Source organism: Numida meleagris, chromosome 19, assembly GCF_002078875.1.
Source record: "Numida meleagris isolate 19003 breed g44 Domestic line chromosome 19, NumMel1.0, whole genome shotgun sequence".
In the NCBI taxonomy this organism is placed as follows: domain Eukaryota; kingdom Metazoa; phylum Chordata; class Aves; order Galliformes; family Numididae; genus Numida; species Numida meleagris.
The window spans coordinates 5,090,049-5,109,112 of record NC_034427.1 but is presented as its reverse complement, the minus strand read 5'-3'; the positions used below and the strand labels follow the sequence as shown (position 1 = coordinate 5,109,112).

Below are 19,064 nucleotides of genomic sequence, written 5' to 3'. Positions count from 1 at the left end.
ACCGTGTCCCAGCGCGAAGCCCTGACCCGTGGCCGTCAGCCCGGCCCCAGGGGGTCCGCAGGCTGCCGCTGCCGCTGCCCTTCCCACCCCTCCTGGGGGCTGACCCCCGCCCCCCCCAGTCAGTTCTGGGCTTTTGCACGGGCTCTGAATTCTCAGTCCTTCATCACTGCGTTATTTGGGGCAGGGCTGACACCTCCTGCCCGGCACTGCCTCGGGGGTCCCTCAGCACCAGAAGGGGGGAGCACCATTGCACCTGAACTGCACCGCCCCGGGGGTAGTGCTGCGTTATCCCATTAGCACAGGCTCCGACCCAGCCCTCCGCCTCAGCCACAGCAGTGCCAGAGTTGAAGGGACTCCCAGTTCCTCCCAGCACCCCCTGAAGATCGGCACTGCCCTGTATCTCCCTCTCAGTGCACACAGCTGACTCCATGCCCAGACCCAGAGATGGCAGCTGGATCCAAGCAAGAGCATAAGGCTGCATTACTGTGACAGGTCCCACTATGCACCAGGAGCTCAGCCTGCAGGTCCATAGTGATGGGGCAGAGTGACACCATGCCAAGAAGGCAGTGGGCTGGCCAGGGTCAGGCTCAAGGTCCCCATGGCCAGATATGACCAAGATAGAGCCCTGCACTCCTCAGTGCAACCCAAGAGGCGCTTGAGCTTAAATAGAGCTCCTTGGTCAGGTGTGTGGGCACACAGGTGGGGCTGGTAATTAGTGTCCTCTGAGCTCAGACACTTGCAGCATTGCATCCTTCTGAGCAAACCCGGGGTTGCATTGACTCCTCCACCATCCTGATGCAGTGCCCTGGTGCTGTCAGCCCCAGCAGCCGGCAGTGCTGGGGGTTCTCAGGGCTGGGGGTTTGGAACCTGCCCCTTCCCCAGCCAACATCATCTGCTGTGCCGGGAGCTCCCCCGGAGGATGCCGGAGAAGTGGGGATCACCTCTTCTACCCAAGGGGCTATTGCATAGGGAAGGAGAAATAGCAGGAATGGAGAGAAAGGCAGAAGGGTGAAGGGGAGAAGCAGGAGGGGAGCAGCCAGGTGCTGGCCCCCATCCCTGTGTGCCGGCTCAAGATGGGAATGGTGCTGGGGGGCTCTGGGGTCTGCCTGGCTGCTGCCCCACACAGACCAGGCACGGCCTCCTGCCGCAGCAAGGAATGTCTGCAAGAAACCGATCCTTGCTGCGTGGAGCTGGAAACTGCTGGAGACGCTTTAATCCGCCTAATCCAGGGCCCCGGCCCAATTAATATTCTATAGGATCTCCTGGAGCTCTTGTTTTGTTCTGTTCTTGGCTTGAAGGGCTGCCCAAGAAATTGAAAACAGATTATTGGGAAGAAAACAGCTTCAATTTGTAGACAGCTGTCTCTAGCGGAGCTGGCTTCGGCTCCAGCCATTCCCCAGGCGTGATGCAAGCCCGGCTAGAAGCTGTTTCTCCCCAGTGGCAGCAGAAAGGCTTTGCCTAGGAGAAAAGACGAACGCCCGGCAGTGTGCTGAGCGAGCGGGGCAAGCGGAGAAGGAAGGGGCTGTGGGTGCCAGCGCTGCTCGGGGCACCGCAAAGTGCCCCGCGTGTCAAAGCTCCGAACCGCCCCGTCCCAGCGCTGTGTCCCCGCCAGGGGGAGGCAGAGGCCGCGCGGTGCGGGGTCCCCGCTGCACTCTGCGAGGTCCCGGGTCGGGCTGCGGCCGCGCAGAGGTTGGGGCTGAGGGCTCCTCCAGAAGTTCCCCGGTTAACGCCGTGGGAGGTTGCAGGCCGGTACCAGGCAGCACAGGATCGTGTTCCCTCGCGGGCTCGGGGCTTGAGCAGACCCCAAAAGTACGGCCAGAGCCCTCGATGAGACCCCAGGAGAGCATGGGCTGGGGGAGGGATGCTTGGGGAAACTGCTTGGCGAGGTGCAGTTTGCAAAACCACGTTGTGTCACGTGAAAGTGTGGGCCTGCAGGAGAACTGGCTCTGTGACACAGAAGTGGCCCAGATGGTGACTCATAATAGCCCGGCAGTGTTTTAAACACCGTATTTCAGTTCACGAAGTTCAGAGGAGGGCCACTAAGATGATCAGGGGGCTGGAGCATCTCTCCTGTGAGGAAAGGTTCAGGGAACTGGGCTTGTTTAGTTTGGAGAAGAGAAGGCTCCATTCAGACCTCATTGTGGCCTTCCAGTACTTGAAGGGAGCGTATAAACAGGAGGGGAACAATTGTTCACGAGGGTGGGTAGCGATAGGACAAGGGGGAATGGTCTTAAACTGAGACAGGGAAGATTTAGGTTAGTTATTAGGGGGAAGTATTTCACACAGAGGGTGGTGACGCACTGGAACAGGTTGCCCAGGGAGGTTGTGGATGCCCCGTCCCTGGAGGCGTTCAAGGCCAGGCTGGATGTGGCTCTGGGCAGCCTGGTCTAGTGGTTGGCTACCCTGCACTTAGCAGGGGTGTTGAAACTAGATGATCTTTGAGGTCCTTTTCAACCCAGGCCATTCTATGTTTCTATGATTTCCAGCTGACTCAAGGCTCTGGGATGAACAACGTGAGGTCAGACTGGTGGGCCGTCACTGTATGGCAACGTCAGCTTTTGCTGTATGGCAGTATCAGCATCTGCCATATAGCGATGTCAGCCTCTGCTGTATGGCAATATTGGCCTTTGCTGTATGGCAATATCAGGCTCTGCCATACGGTGATGTCAGGTTCTGCTGTATGGCAATGTTGGCCTCTGCCAGCACAACGCCAGTGATGCTCTCACCCAGTGCCTGTCTGCCCCGTGCCCACCCCAACGCCGTGTGGGAAAGGAGTGAGGAGGGCAGAGGAATGCACACAGGGCCGACGCACTCATTCATCCCCCGCTCCCGGCTGCGGTGCATTCCAGGCAGCCCTTCTACAACGCCACGCTCTATTCACCGCAGTCCATCCCTGCACATGCTCGCTTCTTATCCTCTGCCAGGACGGCCTCTCCCGGCGCACCTGGAGCAGTGCCTGCCATAAATCAGGCAGAGCTCCCGCCAGGACACGCACACCTCGTTCTGCCGTGCTGACAAATGAGCGCGCAGCTTTTCACCTCAGCACCTGCAGCGGGCAGGAGCTGGCTCCCGTGGCTGTTCCTCGAGCTCAGGGTGCCCCAGCGCAGCACAAGTGTGCTCAGATCCATTGGGCTCTGCGCATTCGGCGCTGCTGAACGTGGCCGCCTGCTTTGGCTTTGTACATTGCTGAGATTGTCTCTGCTGGGTTTATTTTCACACAGATCCCCAGAACGCAGAAAGTGAGAGCTCAAAGCAAACAGGAAAAGGGCAGGTTTTCTGGGCAGCTATTTTTAACCGCTGCAAACAGCATCAGTGTCATTATATTTAGAAAAAAAATGCAGAGCGTTTCCTGCCTCCCCTCTCAATACCTTCAGCTATTTCCTTGCAGATGTTGCCAGGAGCAGTGTGCAGACAGGGAGGGCTCTGGCAGGAGAGTGTGGCTCAGAGCAGGTGCCCCCGGCTCTCGAGGACGAGTGAGCAGCAAGGGCTTGGCCAGGTCCAAGTGTCACTGCAGAGCCCTCATGTGAGCCCCAGCACCTCAAGGGTACCCCAAGGGTGAGCGCAATGAAGATGCAGCATCACTGTCACCTCCTCCTGCCACGTGATGGGGACCACAGATGGGCACCAGGAGGTCTCAGCTCTGGGTGGGCATGGGCAGGTGGCTCGGGACCTGCACTTGTCGCTCAGAGGAGCTCCCCTTGGCTTTGGCCGTGCTCGGCTCCTTGCCCTGCGCTCGAGGACTGCGGCCGGTGAAGCATTTGTGTTTAATTCCCAGCATTTGTGTTAAGCTCTGGGTGGCAGCAGCGTGGCAGACCGCAGCTCAGCAGGACCGCGTGCAGCGTCGCTGGGGAAGCGGCTCTCCTAACCCCAACCACACTGTGCTGAATGTGGTTTCCAGCAAAACCCCAGCGCAGGGAGATTGGGATTTCTCCACGTGGATGGGGAAGCTCTGTGCCCAAGGGAGGAGATGGAGAAACTGTTGGAAATGTGGCACAGATGGTGTGCTCAGTAGCCAAACTCAGCTTAAACACAGCCAGCAGCAGGGAGGTGGGGGATGGCAGAGCACATGACACCGCACTCACCGGTATCTGTGGGAGATGTCCCTCACTGGGCTCAGCTGGAGCAGCTGCATGCCCCTGCTGTGTTGGGCTGTGCTTCCTTCCTGGAGCCTGGTTCCCAAGAACTGCCTCCTGAGATGCTCTTCTGGGGCTCTGGTTGCTCGAAACAGAAGCAGGAGCCCTGGCCAGGAGCAGGGTGTGCAGAGCTGTGGGTCTGGCTGCTGTCACCAGCCCTGCACAATGCATGCAGACCCAATGACCAAATGTTCCCTTTCTGCACGCCCCTCCCCAAAGACCCCCTCACTCAGGACACCATGCCCAGCTGTGCTGGGTGCCCACCAAAGCCCCCATCCTACAGGGGCCGCCTTGGCTCTCGCGCTGTGGTCAGAGCATGGATCCCACCCAGCCCAGCTGCTGCATGCTCTTAATGAACACTGAGACCCATGTGGGCAACCACCTCTCCTACTTGTGGGGGACACTCTCTGGGGGCCATGGGTTTGCAGCCCCCCCCAGCAGGTCCCTGCCCCACGGGCAGCCTGACAGCAGCAGCCCGGAGCCAAACATCTTTTACAAATCATGGTGCATAGCTCGCATTCTCGGCTGGTTTATGTGCGTTTCATCTCCTCGTATTGATCAGGGCTGGAGCCGAAGTAATTACGTTCATCAGAAATAATTTCCCCTGATTTTGAGTCATATTTGAGTGGGTGCCCACCTCCTGCACTCACCCCTCTCGGCACAGCAGCTCTCTGCTCCCTGGTACATACTTTCCGGGCGACATCGTTGCTTTCATAACCATGGTGAGACCTGGAGGCTTGTTTTTCTCAGCTGGATCCCACACACGCTAAAGGTTTCAGCCATGCCATGATGGACTTGGCTGGGGACGTGGACAGGAGGAGCTGGCTGATGGGAAGAGCATGCCTGGGAGATGGCTCCGGCACTGGGAAGAGGGAGCCGGGAGCCGGGACCCTCTGCAGCACACCCCACCAAGACAAGGCCCGGAGAACAAAGCTTATTTCAGCCTTAAACCACAAGAAAAACAGAGGTAGACAAAAAGAATGAGCAATGTGATCAGGAAACACGAGTTAGCCCCATGGAAAATACCAAGAAAATACCGAGGGTCTGGAACCATGAGGTCAGGGTCTGGGTTTATATCTTGTCTGGGGAGACAAAACTTCCAGTGGGATTGTAAAAGAAGCTTATGTTTGGAGATGCGTACCAAAAATAACCTCTGCGAGGCTCACAACACTCGATACGTGATGATTCCTGACACTGTTTTCCAAATAATAATGGGAAGATTCATCTGGCTGAGGCTTCCAGGCTTCATCTTACAAAATTCTTATTCTTCGGGTTATCTGAATGTTTAACTTATGGGGACAGTTATGGATGGCTCTCGTCTGGGCTTCAGCAGAAAGTCACTCTGAATTGCTGCCCAGGTTTTGCGATACCTATTAAGAAAAACCATTGGCCCTTCACAGCACAGCTGGATGTTGTAGTGATAAGCCCCTCAAGTCTGAGTTATGACATTCTGCCATGATTTTGGCTAACAGAGCCCTTTCTGAGTCGCCACAGCCCATGGGCTCCCCAGTGCAACCTCAGCTCCTTCCTCTTGGCAGGCACGGGGGCTGTGAGAGGTACGGCCACCACCACAGAGCCCCACTCGTGGGGGTCCTCTGCACTCAGCCCCAGCCCCTGATGGCAGCCCATGGGGGTCAGCTGTCCCAGCTGGAGCCGAGGGTTGCTGGTGCCGCTGCCTGACTGTCAGGAGCTGGACGGCAGCCCGGAATTCTTTTCTCACAAGTCACTTGGACGGCCACCAGATGGTAAATACTTCTCGTCTCTCCTCGCCTGGGCTTGGGGTGGAAGCGGTGACCTCAAGGTAGAGGACTGCACGGCCACCCCTCGCCGTGGCTGGTGGTCCCCCAGGGGATGGAGGTGGCCACAGAGGGATGGAGGCAGCCATAAGCCCTTTTAACCTCAGGGCTCCTGGCTGTCCTGAGCTGCCAGTAAGGAAAGGAAGAGGCTGAAGCAAAGGGAAGGGATGGAGGGAGAGCAAGGTGCGCAGCCATTGCAGAGGGAGGTGAGTTCGGATGAATGGGGTGAACAAATGAGAGACTGGCAGTGCTGCTCCCACTGGCGTGTAAATGGCACAGCCGTGTGAAAAAACGGCTGCCTAAAAAAGTCAATTTGCTGGGTGGGTTCCTTCATTTCTGTAGAAATGGCAGAGCTTCCCAGGACATGTATTTAGATCCCTGCATCAACTGCTTTCTTGCACAACTGACCACGAAAAAGAAAAAAAAACCTGATGGTAATACCATGGGAACTGTGGAGCACACGTGGGATGAAATCCTAGCCATGAAATGACATGCATGGTGCAGAGCACATGTGGGGTACGTGCTCCAGAAGGGAAGGGTTATCACGGGGTATTTACATGATGAGCTGCTCAAGTACTGCTCCGTGCTCCTGCAGAAGGCAGAACCTGTGTGTCCAAATCCACACCATGTGCATCCAACCCCGCACATGCCCACGTGCTGTCCCGCTCGGAGCTCCACATCACTTTCCTGCTCTTGCTGTGCCACAGGAGCCAAGAAAAGAAGAGCACTTTCAGCACCCGCAGAGCTTGCCTGGCCAGTTCTGCACTCTGGCAATCAAAAGTAAATCCCTCACAGCAGAGGGGCAGTGCCCTGCCCTCGACCTTGGGGTTCTGTGTGGCGTGGTTAATGCACCCCTCCCATGGGGCAGTGTTAAATACGGGGCTGGGTTCTCAGCCCTGCTCGGTCGTGGCAATGACCCAGGCTGGATGTCATAGGAACAGCCACCCCAGCCCATTCACAGCCCAGGAGAGAGGTGCTGGCTCTGCCTGGCAGCCCCTGCTCGGCAGCCCCCTCTGCCATGCCCGTGCCACTGGGGATGTGTCCCTTGTCCCTTCCCTTCTCTTGCTCTCCCGGCAGACAGCACGCGCTCACCTTGAGGGGAGTGGAAATGTCAGCTGGAATGTGGGCTGGAAAAAAAAGAAAGCAAATCTTGAGGCTTGTCCAAACCTACTCCTGTTTATATTGGAGCCTGGGAGTGACATCAGAGCAGGGAGAGTATAAACACCAGCGGGATCCACTTGGGGCTTTAAAGCCTGCAAACATGAGGCTCCGGCTGGAGAAGCAGCTCCTCATCCTCTCCCTGCTCTGCATCCTCTCCAAGGTAAGGAGTCGGGGTGTGGGATGTCTTCAGGCTCACTTTGGGCAGCACCAGGATTCCCAGTATGGGACTGTGGGGAGGCTGCAGTGCTGCTGTAGCCCTGACAGCTGGCAGACAGCTGTATGTCTGCAGAGCTCTCCCTGGGAGAGAGTTGCAATGAAGCAGCATGGTCTTAACTCTCATGCACCAAATGCCTCCATGCTGCAGCGATGTGCTCTGTTTGCTTACTCTCTCCTGCAGCCATCCCGCAGCTCCTGCAGGCTCTGTGCAGTGAGCACCAGCCCCAGGGCTACTCAGCTGCCCCCCATCCCAGGATGCTCATGCAAAACGTCCAGTAGATTGGGGTTGTTCCAGTGGTTTGATTTTTTTTCTCTTGGATTCTGCATGACACAGCTCCCTGTGCAGAGTTTTGAAAAATGTTGGGGTATGTCAGCTCCAAATTCTTGTAATTGCTGCTTGAATCCTAAGCCAGACTGCAAGCAGGGACATCTGAACAGCCTCGTGCCCATTTGACTGCTTTCCTGGGCACTTAAGATCTCCAACAGGAGCCACATTGTCATCTAATGACAAGTTAATTGCAGGGAGCATGGGGAAATGGATTAATAGAGCTGGCTGGGCCAATCCTTCTAAAAAATTGATCTGTAATAGAAGCCTGAAAGATGAAAAATGTGCTTGGCTCGTGGGTGAGCTGTGACTGATGAGCAGCTCCTGGACAGGAGAGCTCAGTGAGCTCTGGAGAGCCACCAGCTGCCCTCTATCCCCAGCCCAAGCCTGGCCATGACCACCAGTGCCCTGGTCCCACTGGGTCCTGCTGCCTTCTGCTGCAGCAGCCGTGCTGCTCATTGACAGGACACAACAAGGCAGAGATTGCCCAGCTTTCAGGTAGATTTTACCTCTCATGTGCTGGCAGGGCTGCACACATACCTGCATTGTACAGGGCAGCACAGGCAAACTGCAGATCCGAATCGTTTGGCTTCAGACCCAACGTGCAGCAGCCCCAGCAGCCATCCCTGCTGGATGTGCCAGGGTAATGGTGCGTGCAGAACAGCCATGGACACAGTGCCCGCCCGCCTGGGGGAACTCCTGCAGGCACAGCCTGGGAGCGGGCACAACGCCGCGGGGCACAGGTTGGCAGGGGCTACTGCAGGCAGGGCAGGGGAGAGGGCAGCTGTAGCAGAGGACAGCAATGAGCTTCATCAGGCTCCAGTTCTCCCCTGCAAATGTGTCGCCCCATTTCTTGGCACAAATGAGAGACGTGCTCACAGCGAGGTGAGGAGCCATGCCCTTGCCGTGTGCACGCAGCCCCTGGGAAGCTGCATCCCTGACTGCGCACCAGCTGCCACGTGGGGCTGCCAGCACCACCTGATGAACCCCACTGTGTGGATGCTCACTTCCCAGCCCCACCTCCTCCTGCACTCACAGCAGTGGTGCATTTCAGCCCCCATCCCGCAGAGCATCCCCGATTCTCCTGGTTTCCATGGGAGCCCATCATGCTGAACAATCACTCCCTAAGAAGCCGGCAGCTTTCCCAGCAGCTCTGCCATGTTCCCATGGATGGGCAGAGCCAACAGCCTGTCTCCACCCAACCAGGGTTGAGCTTCAGAGGCCGTCCCAGTGCAACAGCAGCCATCAGCTGTGTCAAACCCGCGATGCTTTGTCCCCCCAGGTGTGCTCCCAGCTGTGCCGACGGCCATGCTACTGCCCTCACGTGCTGCCCCGCTGCCCCCGGGGGTCCCCCCTGGTCCTGGATGGCTGTGGCTGCTGCAGGGTCTGTGCCCGGCGCCTGGGAGAGCCCTGTGACTTCCTGCATGTCTGTGACCGCAGCCAGGGGCTCGTCTGCGACTACAGCACAGGAACGGGAGGCACCTGCAACTGTGAGCATCATGGCTGGGGACATGGACACGACTCTGAGAGCTGCTCCACTCAGGACGGTGCACACAGCTGGCTGCAGGGCTGTGTTGCTGCTCCTGCCAATTCTAGCACTGGTTGCTGGCTGGGTTTTTGGGGTGGTTTAAGTGGGATGGGCACAGGGGTTCCAGAGATGCTGCTGGGGTTGGAGAGCTGCAGAGAAAACACCAAGAGATATTTTCAAGTCTGAAAGCCCTGAGAGGCATGGACAGGATCGGAGGGCAGTGGCTTTCTCACCACCTAGTGCTGTAGGTGGCAAGGAAGGGGAGGCTGGGCAACGTACCACCTCATGCCTTCCTATGCCCTTGTGACCATCCAATTCCCCCTCCTCGTGGCAGCCCCCAGTCAGCACCAGGTATCCCCTCTGCCACCCCCCTCTCCTCCCCTTGCCCCGATGGCTCCCCGCTGTCATTGCAGTTGAAGACGACGAGGAGGGCTGCGAGGTGAACGGGCGGCTGTACCGTGACGGGGAGGTGTTCCAGCCCAGCTGCAAGCTGCAGTGCCGCTGCCTGGATGGGGGTTTCACCTGCGTCCCGCTCTGCCAGGAGGACGTCCGCCTGCCCACCCCGGACTGCCCCTACCCGCGCCGCGTGGACATCCCAGGGAAGTGCTGCCCCGAGTGGGTCTGCGAGACCGGAGAGCGGCACCTCCTGCAGAGCTCTGGGGCAGGTAGGAGGTGGGATGCGGTGGTCTGCTCCAACGGGAGACCCCTCACTGCCCCTCTGTCCGTGGTGCAGGGCACGTAAGGCAGCACTGGGCTCCAACCCCTTCTCCCCTCCTCTGTTTCCATCCAGCCCTTGCGGTGCCGTACCCCTGCCAGCCATGGGGCACGGAGTGGAGCGCCTGCTCAGCCACCTGCGGCGTGGGCTTCTCCACCCGCGTCTCCAACCAGAACCGCTACTGCCGGCTGGAGACACAGCGGCGGCTCTGTGTGGTCAGGCCCTGCCTGGCTCTGCCGGCAGCATCCCCTGCGGTAAGCGATGGTGATGCTGACAGCTCCAGGCAGCAGCTTGGAGTGGGAATGGGACATCCCAGCCAACACCCCGTGCATGCCTCATCAGCCCCCCAGCCGTAAGCCCCTCCGGCACCCACTGTCCCCCCATCGCTCTGTTTTGCCTTTCCAGAGGGGATGAGGAAGGTGTTTGCAGCCGTGCCCACCCTGGTTGCATCCCGGAGCCAATGTCTTGGCACAGAGGCTGGCACACATCCATGACACCGTGGTTTTGGCGGAGGTGGAAGACACGTCCCTTGGGAATCTGGGGGAAAACTGATGGACTTCAGCTGCAGAGGAGGGTGGAAATAGAGAACAAGATCCCCACAACACGCCTGTGCACTCTGCTGCCCCACGTAGGGTTACTGGGCAGCACCCCCCCATTGTATGAGATGGGGAAACCCTGCTCCAAGCACAAACCCACCTGAGAAAAGGGGACATGGTTCTTTCCCAGACTGGGGAGGCTTTTGGAGAGGGCCAAGTGATGCTGCTGTGCCAAGCACCACACACGCAGCTCTGCTCCGCAGAATTAGACCACTAGCGGGATGCCCTGTGCCCCCCACACTGGGGCTGGGGGTTCACTGTCCCACCACACCCGAGCACTGACAGAGGTGTCCTCCTGGCAGCAGCTCCCATTCACCTTCCCCACGTCCCTCCAGGACAAGCAGACAGCTCCCCGCCTCGCCTGGCTGCCTGCTCTCCAAAGCCCGGCGGTTTGGCAGGGCTCTGGCAGGCGAGCAGCTCAGACGGAGGAGGCACCAGACATACCACCCTGCATCCAAGCGCATACCCCAAAAACTAAGGCCAGCACGAAGGCAGGAGACGGGAAAATAAACAGCCGCGATGCGCCCAACGGGCTGGAGCTGCTCCAGTGTGCAGTGCTGCGCGGGAGAGCGGAGCGGCAATGAACCTCTGGGGGCTGCTCAGAAACGAAACCCAAATGCCCTCTAATGGCCTCGCAGCGATGTGCAGAGCAGGCGAGACTGCGCATCTTGGCTGTGCATCCGTGCAGTCAAAGCGTGGTGAACGTGATTGCAGCGTGTCGGCCTGGGCTAAGCGTGCCCCTCGGCCAGCAGCAGAGCCCAGCAGCCCCAGCAGGTGCTGGAAATAAATCGGTGCGAAGGGTGTTGTCACCTCTTTGGGGGAAAAAATAAAGAAAAAGGAGAAAATACAAAAGAAAAGTCTTGCTGCTCATGTAATAATACATTGTTTGCAAAGAGAGTTATTTACTGACCCCAACCATTTGTTTAGTGGGACGGAGGGGACACAGGAGCCCACAGCAGGCGGGACCCGGTGCCATTGGCTTTTCTGCCTCTATGGTGACTGTGGCAAAAACAGCAGTGACATGAGGCTCACAGAGAATTTAAAACCCACAACGTTCCTCTGTTGACACGGGTAAGGCATGAGCAGCACACCGAACATCCTGGGTTCAAAGCAGTTGTGGTTTCCGCATGCTGGGACGTGGCCCCCCGTGCCGGCTCAGCCCATCCCAGCCACCCCGCATTGGTGGTGAAATCCTAAAAATCACTTTTTAAGCAGCTACCTGCCATCCGTACCTCAAATAGAAATGACTCAACACACCTCTTCATCTGGTCTTTTTGGGGCTGTGATTCACTCAGCAGAAAACGTCTAAATAACGAATTAATGACACCAAACAAATCACAGTTACTTTTCCCCAAGAACAGAGGGAAACTGACTCTCGCAATTCAGCTGTGAGTCGCACAGCATTTGCTGCTCCCTCCAAACTCTGCTGCCCTGTCAGTGCTTTCTGCAGCCCTGGCACTGGACTCTGATGGGTGCTGGGAGGTGTCAGATAAGCACCGCACACCCACAGACAGTTATGGGAAGCCCTGAAGCTCAGAGCCACATCCGTACCCACAACAGCCGTGGGAGCGGCAGATCACGGTTTGTTTCTCAGCACTGCGTGAGCAAACACCACGCATCAGAACTGTTTTTTTCCATCCGTCCTCATGAGCGATGTTTGTTAAACGCACAGAGCTGGCTGAGAGAGGGCTAATGAACCTCTTGTGAAAGCAGAACACCTTCAGAAACCTCCCTGACCACAAGCATGGTGCTCAGTAACAAAAGAGACTTATTTTGCTGCTGGTGAACAGAATCTCTATTGCTTTTGGAGTCAACACATCTGCAATAAGGAGACACTCCTGTAGCTTGAGCTTCCCTACGGCAGCACAGGAGGGCAGAGCACCCAGCACAGGAGCTGCTGCCTCCCCATTCCCTTGCCAGGGAAAGCTGCATTCCTTCTGCCGGTTGGTCTGTTTGCTCTGGTGCCCGGAGATTACGTTATTTCTGGCGTTGTTTGTGCCGCAGCAGCTGCTCAGCAGTGAAGGTGGGTGATCGCTCTCTTTGGGCTTGGTTTTAACTCTTGCATAAACTTCATCGCCTCTGTGCTTCTGCTGCGTCACATCCCCAGCGCCTGTGGTCAGGAAGGGAAAGGCACAGTGCTTCTTGCGTTCCCTCCTCTTAAAACCACTCAAGGGAAGGGAGGAAGAGATTTTTTCTATTTGTGGAAGGGATATTGAGTGGGCAGCAGCAGTATGCTACCCAGCAGGCACACAGAAGCTGCAGTGGGGCCAGGCAGCATGGCACGCCCGTGGTGCTGGCACTGGTCCTGGCACGCGTTGTGCTGGACCGGGGCCACCAGCACTTTGCAGGCTGATCTCTGCCCTCCCCTCGTTCCTAATGCCGGGTGTCTGTGGGCTGTGCCGCCGTACAGCTCAGCACGGTCTGAGCACCAAGCTGCAGGGTCAGAGCTGGATGTGGGGTGCAAGCGCCCCAGCAGTGTGCCCTGCGGATGGGACATCCCACAGCGAGCAGAGCGGCAGCAAGCTGTGAACTCTCTCACCCACACAGCGCAGAGCCGCCCCATGCATGCCTTCCTCCCGCCCCTCCCAGCACCGCCAGAAATAGCTCGAGCCCTGGTGCCCGGTTCACAGTTCCTCCAGCGGGCTGCCAGCTCCTCCAGAGCCCCACGACCCACATCCCCAGCCCTGGGACTGGATCCTGACCCCGCAGGCACCGCCCCGAGCACCGCACCGCCTCCTCCTCATCTCCTCCAGCGCCCGATGGCCGCCAACGCTCCGCTCGGGGACAACAGCAGCGTGGCCTCATGCTCCGTGGATGCCGCCTTCGCGCAGCGCTTCCTGCCCAGCGTGTACCTGGTGGTGACCCCGCTGGGGCTGGTGGGGAACGTGCTGGGGCTGTGCCAACTGCACGCCGGCCCCCGCGGCCCGCTCAGCCTGCTGGTGGGACACCTGGGCCTGGCCGACCTGCTGTACGTCTGCACGCTGCCCTTCCTCATCAGCTACTACCTGCAGGGACGCGCCTGGGCCTTCGGGCAGGCCTGGTGCCGCCTCACCCGCGGGCTCTTCCACCTCAACCTCTACGCCAGCATCGGTTTCCTCACCTGCATCAGTGTGCACCGCTACCTGGGCATCGTGCACCCGCTGCGGGCGCGGGGCCGCTGCCAGGCCGCCATGTCGCCAGGCCGGCTCAGCGCGGCCGTGTGGCTGTGGGTCATCGCGCAGGTGGGCCCCGACTTCGCCTTCAGCAAGATGGACCCCAGGGGGACGCAGTGCCATGACACGACGGGGGATGAAAGCCTGGGTGCCTACGTGCCCTACACCGCCGCCATCACCGTGACAGGGTTCGTCATCCCCTTCCTCATCATCATCGGGTGCTACTGCCACGTGGTGGTGGTGCTCTGCAGGAGTGACACGGTAGAGCCCGGCCTCAGGAGGAGCAGCATCAGGCTGGTGGTGCTCGTCATGGTCCTCTTCTCTGTCTGTTTCCTGCCCTATCACATCTTCAGGAACCTCAACTTGCTGTCCCGAGCCTGGCAGCGGCGAGGGCACTGCACACAGGCCATGAAGGACATCTACGTCTCCTACCAAGTGACCAGGGGCCTGGCCAGCTTCAACAGCGCGCTCAACCCCCTGCTCTATGTCATGACCAGCAAAGACTGCATGTCACGCATGAGGAACATCCACCAAAGGGCCAAGGAAACCCTGGGATCCATCTTCACATGGGAATCCTCTAACCAAGCCCATGAGACAAGGAACAGCATCGTCTTCAGGGAGCAGGAGGCTTCTGAGCAGCTCTGATCAGCGTGGCACCTCCCCGACAGCTGCACACATCAGCTTGAGCTTTTCCCCACCTGAAGCACGCCTTGCGGTGAGATGAGACTGCAGTCCTTGGCTCCAGCACAGTGCCTGGGCCAGATGGCTCCGCGGGCAGCAGGGAGCGGGCTGGGCTCGGGATTTAGAGCAGAGCAACCAGTCCCAGCTGGGGCAGTGAGCTACTGCACTGCATGGATGGCGGAGAGGGGGAGTTCTGCAGCAGGAATTGCTATAGAAATGGAAATATTCACTAAGATAGCTTGGTTTAAATATGACTAAACCGTGCCAGTGATGGTGTTGGTTACTTCTGGAGGCTGAGCTGCTTCATCTGCTTCAGCTTATCTCCTGCTGCTGACCTCCTTCACAGGAGAAAAAAGTATTTTAGCGTTATTCACTCTCTTCTGGAAGAGCGTATAACCAACAAACCGGCATCCTACAGTTTCTCAGGGTTCTTTTAATTTGCAAGGCAAATGACTGCAGTGGCCTGAACCGCGTGCTCAGCGGGCAATGCCCCAGAGAGCTCTGAGCTCCTTGGGTGCGGGCTGCAGCTCTCCAGCATTCGGCCTCACAACAGTATTAACATGAGATTATGTCTCTTGCAAATCTGACGTGCAAATGTCACCTGCAGAGAGGCAGCCTCAGCTGAAGTTGTGCAGAGGTGCAATGAGCTGCCAGGGCAGGATGTGCATCAGCTTCTGTGGATGTGGGGGGGCATTTCTGCTGCAGGGGGAGCAGCAGCTCCTGAGCAGTGCTTTGCTTTTCACTTTCGGTTCTCCCCGCCACGAGCAGCTGGAATGCATGACCGGAGCACTGAGACTTGGAGCAGCAGATTTCAGAAGGAGCACATGAGTTAGAACTGCCTCATGCCTGGAGAGCACGGCCCCACGCAGGATGCAGACAGAATGAAGCCTGACCTGTCCCACCCAGCTGTTGCTCACACAGACTGACCTCTCTGCTCCACGGAGGAGGCCACAGTGGCAATCACACAGAGCTAACACATCTGAGGTGCAAATAAACACTTAACGCTTTCACTTGCGCTCCTCTGTCTTCTTCTAGAGCTCAGTGGCAGCACAGGAGCTGGCTGCCCTGGGGAACAGAGCAGGGGCAAATGTTAGCTCTGCTCCTCTCCGCACACCCAGCTCTCATCCCATGCCCCCACACTGTTGTTAAGGGTGAGTTAAAGATCTGCATCCCAAGAACCAGCCCTGAGCCCAGGAGCTGCAGCATCTCATGCTTCCACATCCCACGTCGGTTGCACCAGCAGAAGCCATTGGGATCTGCACGCAGCAACGATGGCTCTGGGGTTTGGTGGCACCTCGTGCTTCGCAGCCCTCCTGATCCTCAAGGAGCATCACCCTCCATGCAAGCTAAAGAAAAAAAAAAAAACACCCTCCTCAAACCCAGCCAAGCTCCTTCCTTTAATTAGCTGCGTGCATAATTAAGGACAACCACTGGCACATGAGCCTGCCTGGCTCTCAGTTGTGCCATGGAGCAGCAAAGCAGCCCCCTCCTGCTGCTTGCTCCAGGCTCCTCCCCACGCAAAGAGCAGCTGCTGCCCCACAGGGGACAAATGTGACAGACGGAGAGGTACAGCTGTACGACCATTTCACTTCCCTAGAATGCAAAACTGTTTTGCTTTGCATCCAAAATGCTACACAAGAACATACTGCTGTCAGCAGCAGCTAAACCATAGGCCCCCTGCAGAGCGAGGGGTGCGGGGCTGGGGGCTTTGGGAGCATCTCCTGCAGTGCAGTGGGAGCTGCAGTGTGCACAGAAAGGGCTGAGTCCTGCAGGTCACTCATGAAAGGTCACAGCATCCCCGAATGCAGTGAGGGGCATTTCTTTCTGCAGCAGAGCGGTTTCACTGTCCCAGTACCTCTAGGTATAGGGAGAGCAGACCTGACAGCTCATCTGATTTACCAAGGACATCGGCTGTGCTGGGAAAGCCATGGTGGATGCAGTTAACTCCGGGTGATCCGGGCAAAAATGGTAAACACGCGTGGGATTGGGTGCTGCCGGTGAATGCTTCTGTAAAAGAGAAACTCGGAGTCTTTCTCTGTGCAGTGTTTTGGCACCTGGGAGACCAGCAGTTGGTTAAGGAGAGCGCACCGTATAAATAGAACAACGTTCAGCGTGGCTGCGTGAGGCTGTCGGTCTCATGTTATTCCTCTGTGTGTGTGGTTATAAATAGGGGATGCTGGGCGGCGTGGGACCTGCGTGGGGCAGGAGGTGCCCTGGGGTAACCCAGAGCTTCACCCACACAGCTCCGTGCCTCAGCCCCTGCCCAGAGACATTCAGTGGAGCATCTCAAAGCGAGCCGAGTGCTCCTCATCCCAGAGCAGCCCCAGGTGGATCTTCCTGCTCCGAGCGGGCGCTTTGCCCGGCTCCCCAAAAGCGCAGCGTTAATTTCATCCCCATCACTGACTCAGAGCTCCACAGAGCAGCTGTGGCCGCGGTGCCGCTGTGTGCTCTGCCCCAGGGCTGCGGCTCAGCCACCGCACATCGGCCGAGAGCCACAGGAGAATCTCTGCAGTGCAACCCGGGGAGCAGGCGTCTCAGCGCCCCGATTCATCCACCCAGAGAGAAGCAGCTGGAAAACCTCTGCGCACGAATGGGAATTGGGTAAAAAATCACAACTGCGAGGTGGAGAACAGAACGTGGCCGCAGCGCAGTGCTCTCACTGCATGACAAAGTGAATGTTTTCAGTTGGGTTCATTTGCTCCCCACTGGGAAATCACTCCTGGTCCTGCAGCCCCCAGCCCTACAGCTCGACCGCAGTGCTGGGTGGGGGGCAACGAGAACAGCGGGACGGCAGCATGCCCCTTCCCAGCCCCAGTGCAGGACGAGGGCGAAGCTGTCGTCAAGGCTTCCTCAGGACAATCCTTGCATATTTGCAATGCATTCCCAGAGTGTTCGCCCCTCCCCTGCCTGCAGCAGGGAACTCATTTATGGCATTGCCCACCGTGGGAGCGGAGCAGGTCCCGCTCTGCACTTAGCCAAGCGCTGTCACGGCCGTGTTTGTGCACTGATGTCAATGCCACCGCCCTCAGCCCCAGCCGTGCCGGGGTGCCCTCATCCCAGCTGGTGGTCTGCTCTGCTTCTCAGCAAACAATCCCAGCAGTGATTAAGCAGGGACATTACTGTTCTAGCTTGTTTTCGCGATTCAATTCAAGGTGCTCGAGACAAATAAATGCACTGGTGAAAGCGGCCGAGATCAAAGCAGCACCTCTCCCGGCTGGGAGCAGGCCAGGCGCTTTATGGCAGGTGCTGTGTGCCTGGCCAGCGCTCAACTGACAGCTTTCCAAGCACATAAAAACTTAATAGGCTGAAAATAGAGTTTGTGGTCACAGACTGACAGCAGCGGCGCTGGCAGCATGGGGCCGCTCCGTGCACGAGCTCCAGGGGAGCGAGGCTGGGTAATTCGGGCAGGATCCACAGTGGGATGCAGGTGCCAGGGCTCCCAGATCACAGAGCCCAGCGAGGGAGGCAGTGGGATATCCCAGAGCCCGGGGAAAGCCGTGCAGCTGACTCTGTTCGCAGCCCCCGTGATGCAAGCACCCCAAGCACTGGGGCTCCTGCTTTATGCGCAGAGCTCTGCTGCCCCTCCACCTCCCCGTGCAATAAAAAAGAGTCATGTAATCTCATAATGCAACTTCTCGCTGGAAATTGATGACGAAGTGCATTGTGTTGCCTGCTCCCATCCTGCGGGTCCCACGTGCCCTTGCTCAAGTGCAATGAGAGCAGCGGGAAGACGAAGGCCGAGCCACACAGCGCGGGGCTTCTCTCCAAGCAGGAGGGACGCGTGTGCGGTGTGACACAGCCCTGGTGCGGGAAAAGAAATGCACGAGCACGGGGCCGCAAAGCAGCACTGCCTCCATCCCAACACCTGTGACAGCAGCCAAGCACACCGCTGTGTGCGTGCTGCCTGCGCAGCCCTGCGTTGGTCAGCGCTGTGTTTGTCACTGGGGGATTTTAGAACGGGGCTGCTCCTGCCCTTGTCGCGTATGCGTGGATCTTGTTGCACAGGGCCTGTGACCAGAGTGAAGCCCCGGAGGTGCCACCGCTGTCCTGCAGCTGCACACGATGGAAGCTGCGCACGCAGCTTGCACCCATCTGCAGAGCACCTCCCAAACACATCGGTGCGTCTGCACCCGCACGGGGTAACGCGCTGCGGCATCCACCGGCTGCTCCGGGGAGGAGCTGGGAGCCCAGAGCGGACCTGCAGGGCCCCAGCGGCACTCCCAGCCCAGCAGCACCACTGCTCCCGGCCCGGATGGGCAGAGCTCATTTTTGAAGGAGATGCGATCTGCCGCAACACACGACTCGGGAGAAGCATTTTTCTATTTTAAAAAAAATGAAACGTAAGGCTTACATAAACGCTTGGGGAACCGGAGCCGAGCCGCCGGGCCCGCACTTGGAGGGCTCCGTCCCCCGCCACAGCTGATTCTGCGCACCCCGGGGCGGAGCGGGGCATCCGTTCCCCGCAGCGCTGCCGCCGTCGGGCGACGGAGCGAGAGGAACGAGCCCGAACACCGCGCCCGGAGCGCGACCGCTGCCCGCGGCCCGGGCTGGGAAGCGAGGGAGGGAGCAGGGCAGGGCAGGGCAGGGCAGGGCAGGGCAGGGCGGAGCGGAGCGGAGCGGAGCGGAGCGGAGCGGAGCGGAGCGGAGCTCCGGCCCCTCCGCAGCGGAGCTCGCGGCCACCCCGTCCCCGTTCCGCCGGGCTCGGGACCATGTGGCGGGCGTTGCGCCGCGGAGCTCTGCTCGCCTGCTTCTCCCTGGGGA

General features: G+C 58.5%; 2 protein-coding genes across 3 annotated transcripts; both read left to right on the top strand.

Annotated features, from left to right (window-relative positions):
- On the top strand, positions 6,820 to 11,308 carry WISP2 (WNT1 inducible signaling pathway protein 2). Of its 2 annotated transcripts, XM_021416888.1 has the most exons (5): positions 6,824 to 7,250; positions 8,914 to 9,121; positions 9,573 to 9,824; positions 9,950 to 10,128; positions 10,280 to 11,308. In XM_021416888.1, exons 1-5 carry the CDS (start codon positions 6,948 to 6,950, stop codon positions 10,286 to 10,288), a joined length of 951 nt encoding a protein of 316 aa, XP_021272563.1. In that variant the 5' UTR covers positions 6,824 to 6,947; the 3' UTR covers positions 10,289 to 11,308. The 2 variants fall into 2 exon arrangements, with proteins under 2 accessions (XP_021272562.1, XP_021272563.1); XM_021416887.1 differs by lacking the exon at positions 10,280 to 11,308 and having other exon boundaries at positions 6,820 to 7,250; positions 9,950 to 10,272.
- On the top strand, positions 12,880 to 18,639 carry LOC110408299 (P2Y purinoceptor 1-like). Its single transcript, XM_021416886.1, has 2 exons — positions 12,880 to 14,337; positions 15,072 to 18,639. The coding sequence occupies exon 1, from the start codon at positions 13,032 to 13,034 to the stop codon at positions 14,265 to 14,267; it is 1,236 nt and encodes a 411-aa protein (XP_021272561.1). The 5' UTR covers positions 12,880 to 13,031; the 3' UTR covers positions 14,268 to 14,337; positions 15,072 to 18,639.

Excerpts from the sequence above, each read along its gene's own strand:
- WISP2 (XM_021416887.1), top strand. The coding sequence starts at position 6,948 with ATGCCCGTGCCACTGGGGATGTGTCCCTTGTCCCTTCCCTTCTCTTGC. Across the intron at positions 7,251-8,913 it reads TGCTCTGCATCCTCTCCAAG|GTGTGCTCCCAGCTGTGCCG; the intron begins GTAAGGAGTCGG and ends TTGTCCCCCCAG. Across the intron at positions 9,122-9,572 it reads AACGGGAGGCACCTGCAACT|TTGAAGACGACGAGGAGGGC; the intron begins GTGAGCATCATG and ends CTGTCATTGCAG.
- LOC110408299 (XM_021416886.1), top strand. The coding sequence starts at position 13,032 with ATGCATGCCTTCCTCCCGCCCCTCCCAGCACCGCCAGAAATAGCTCGA.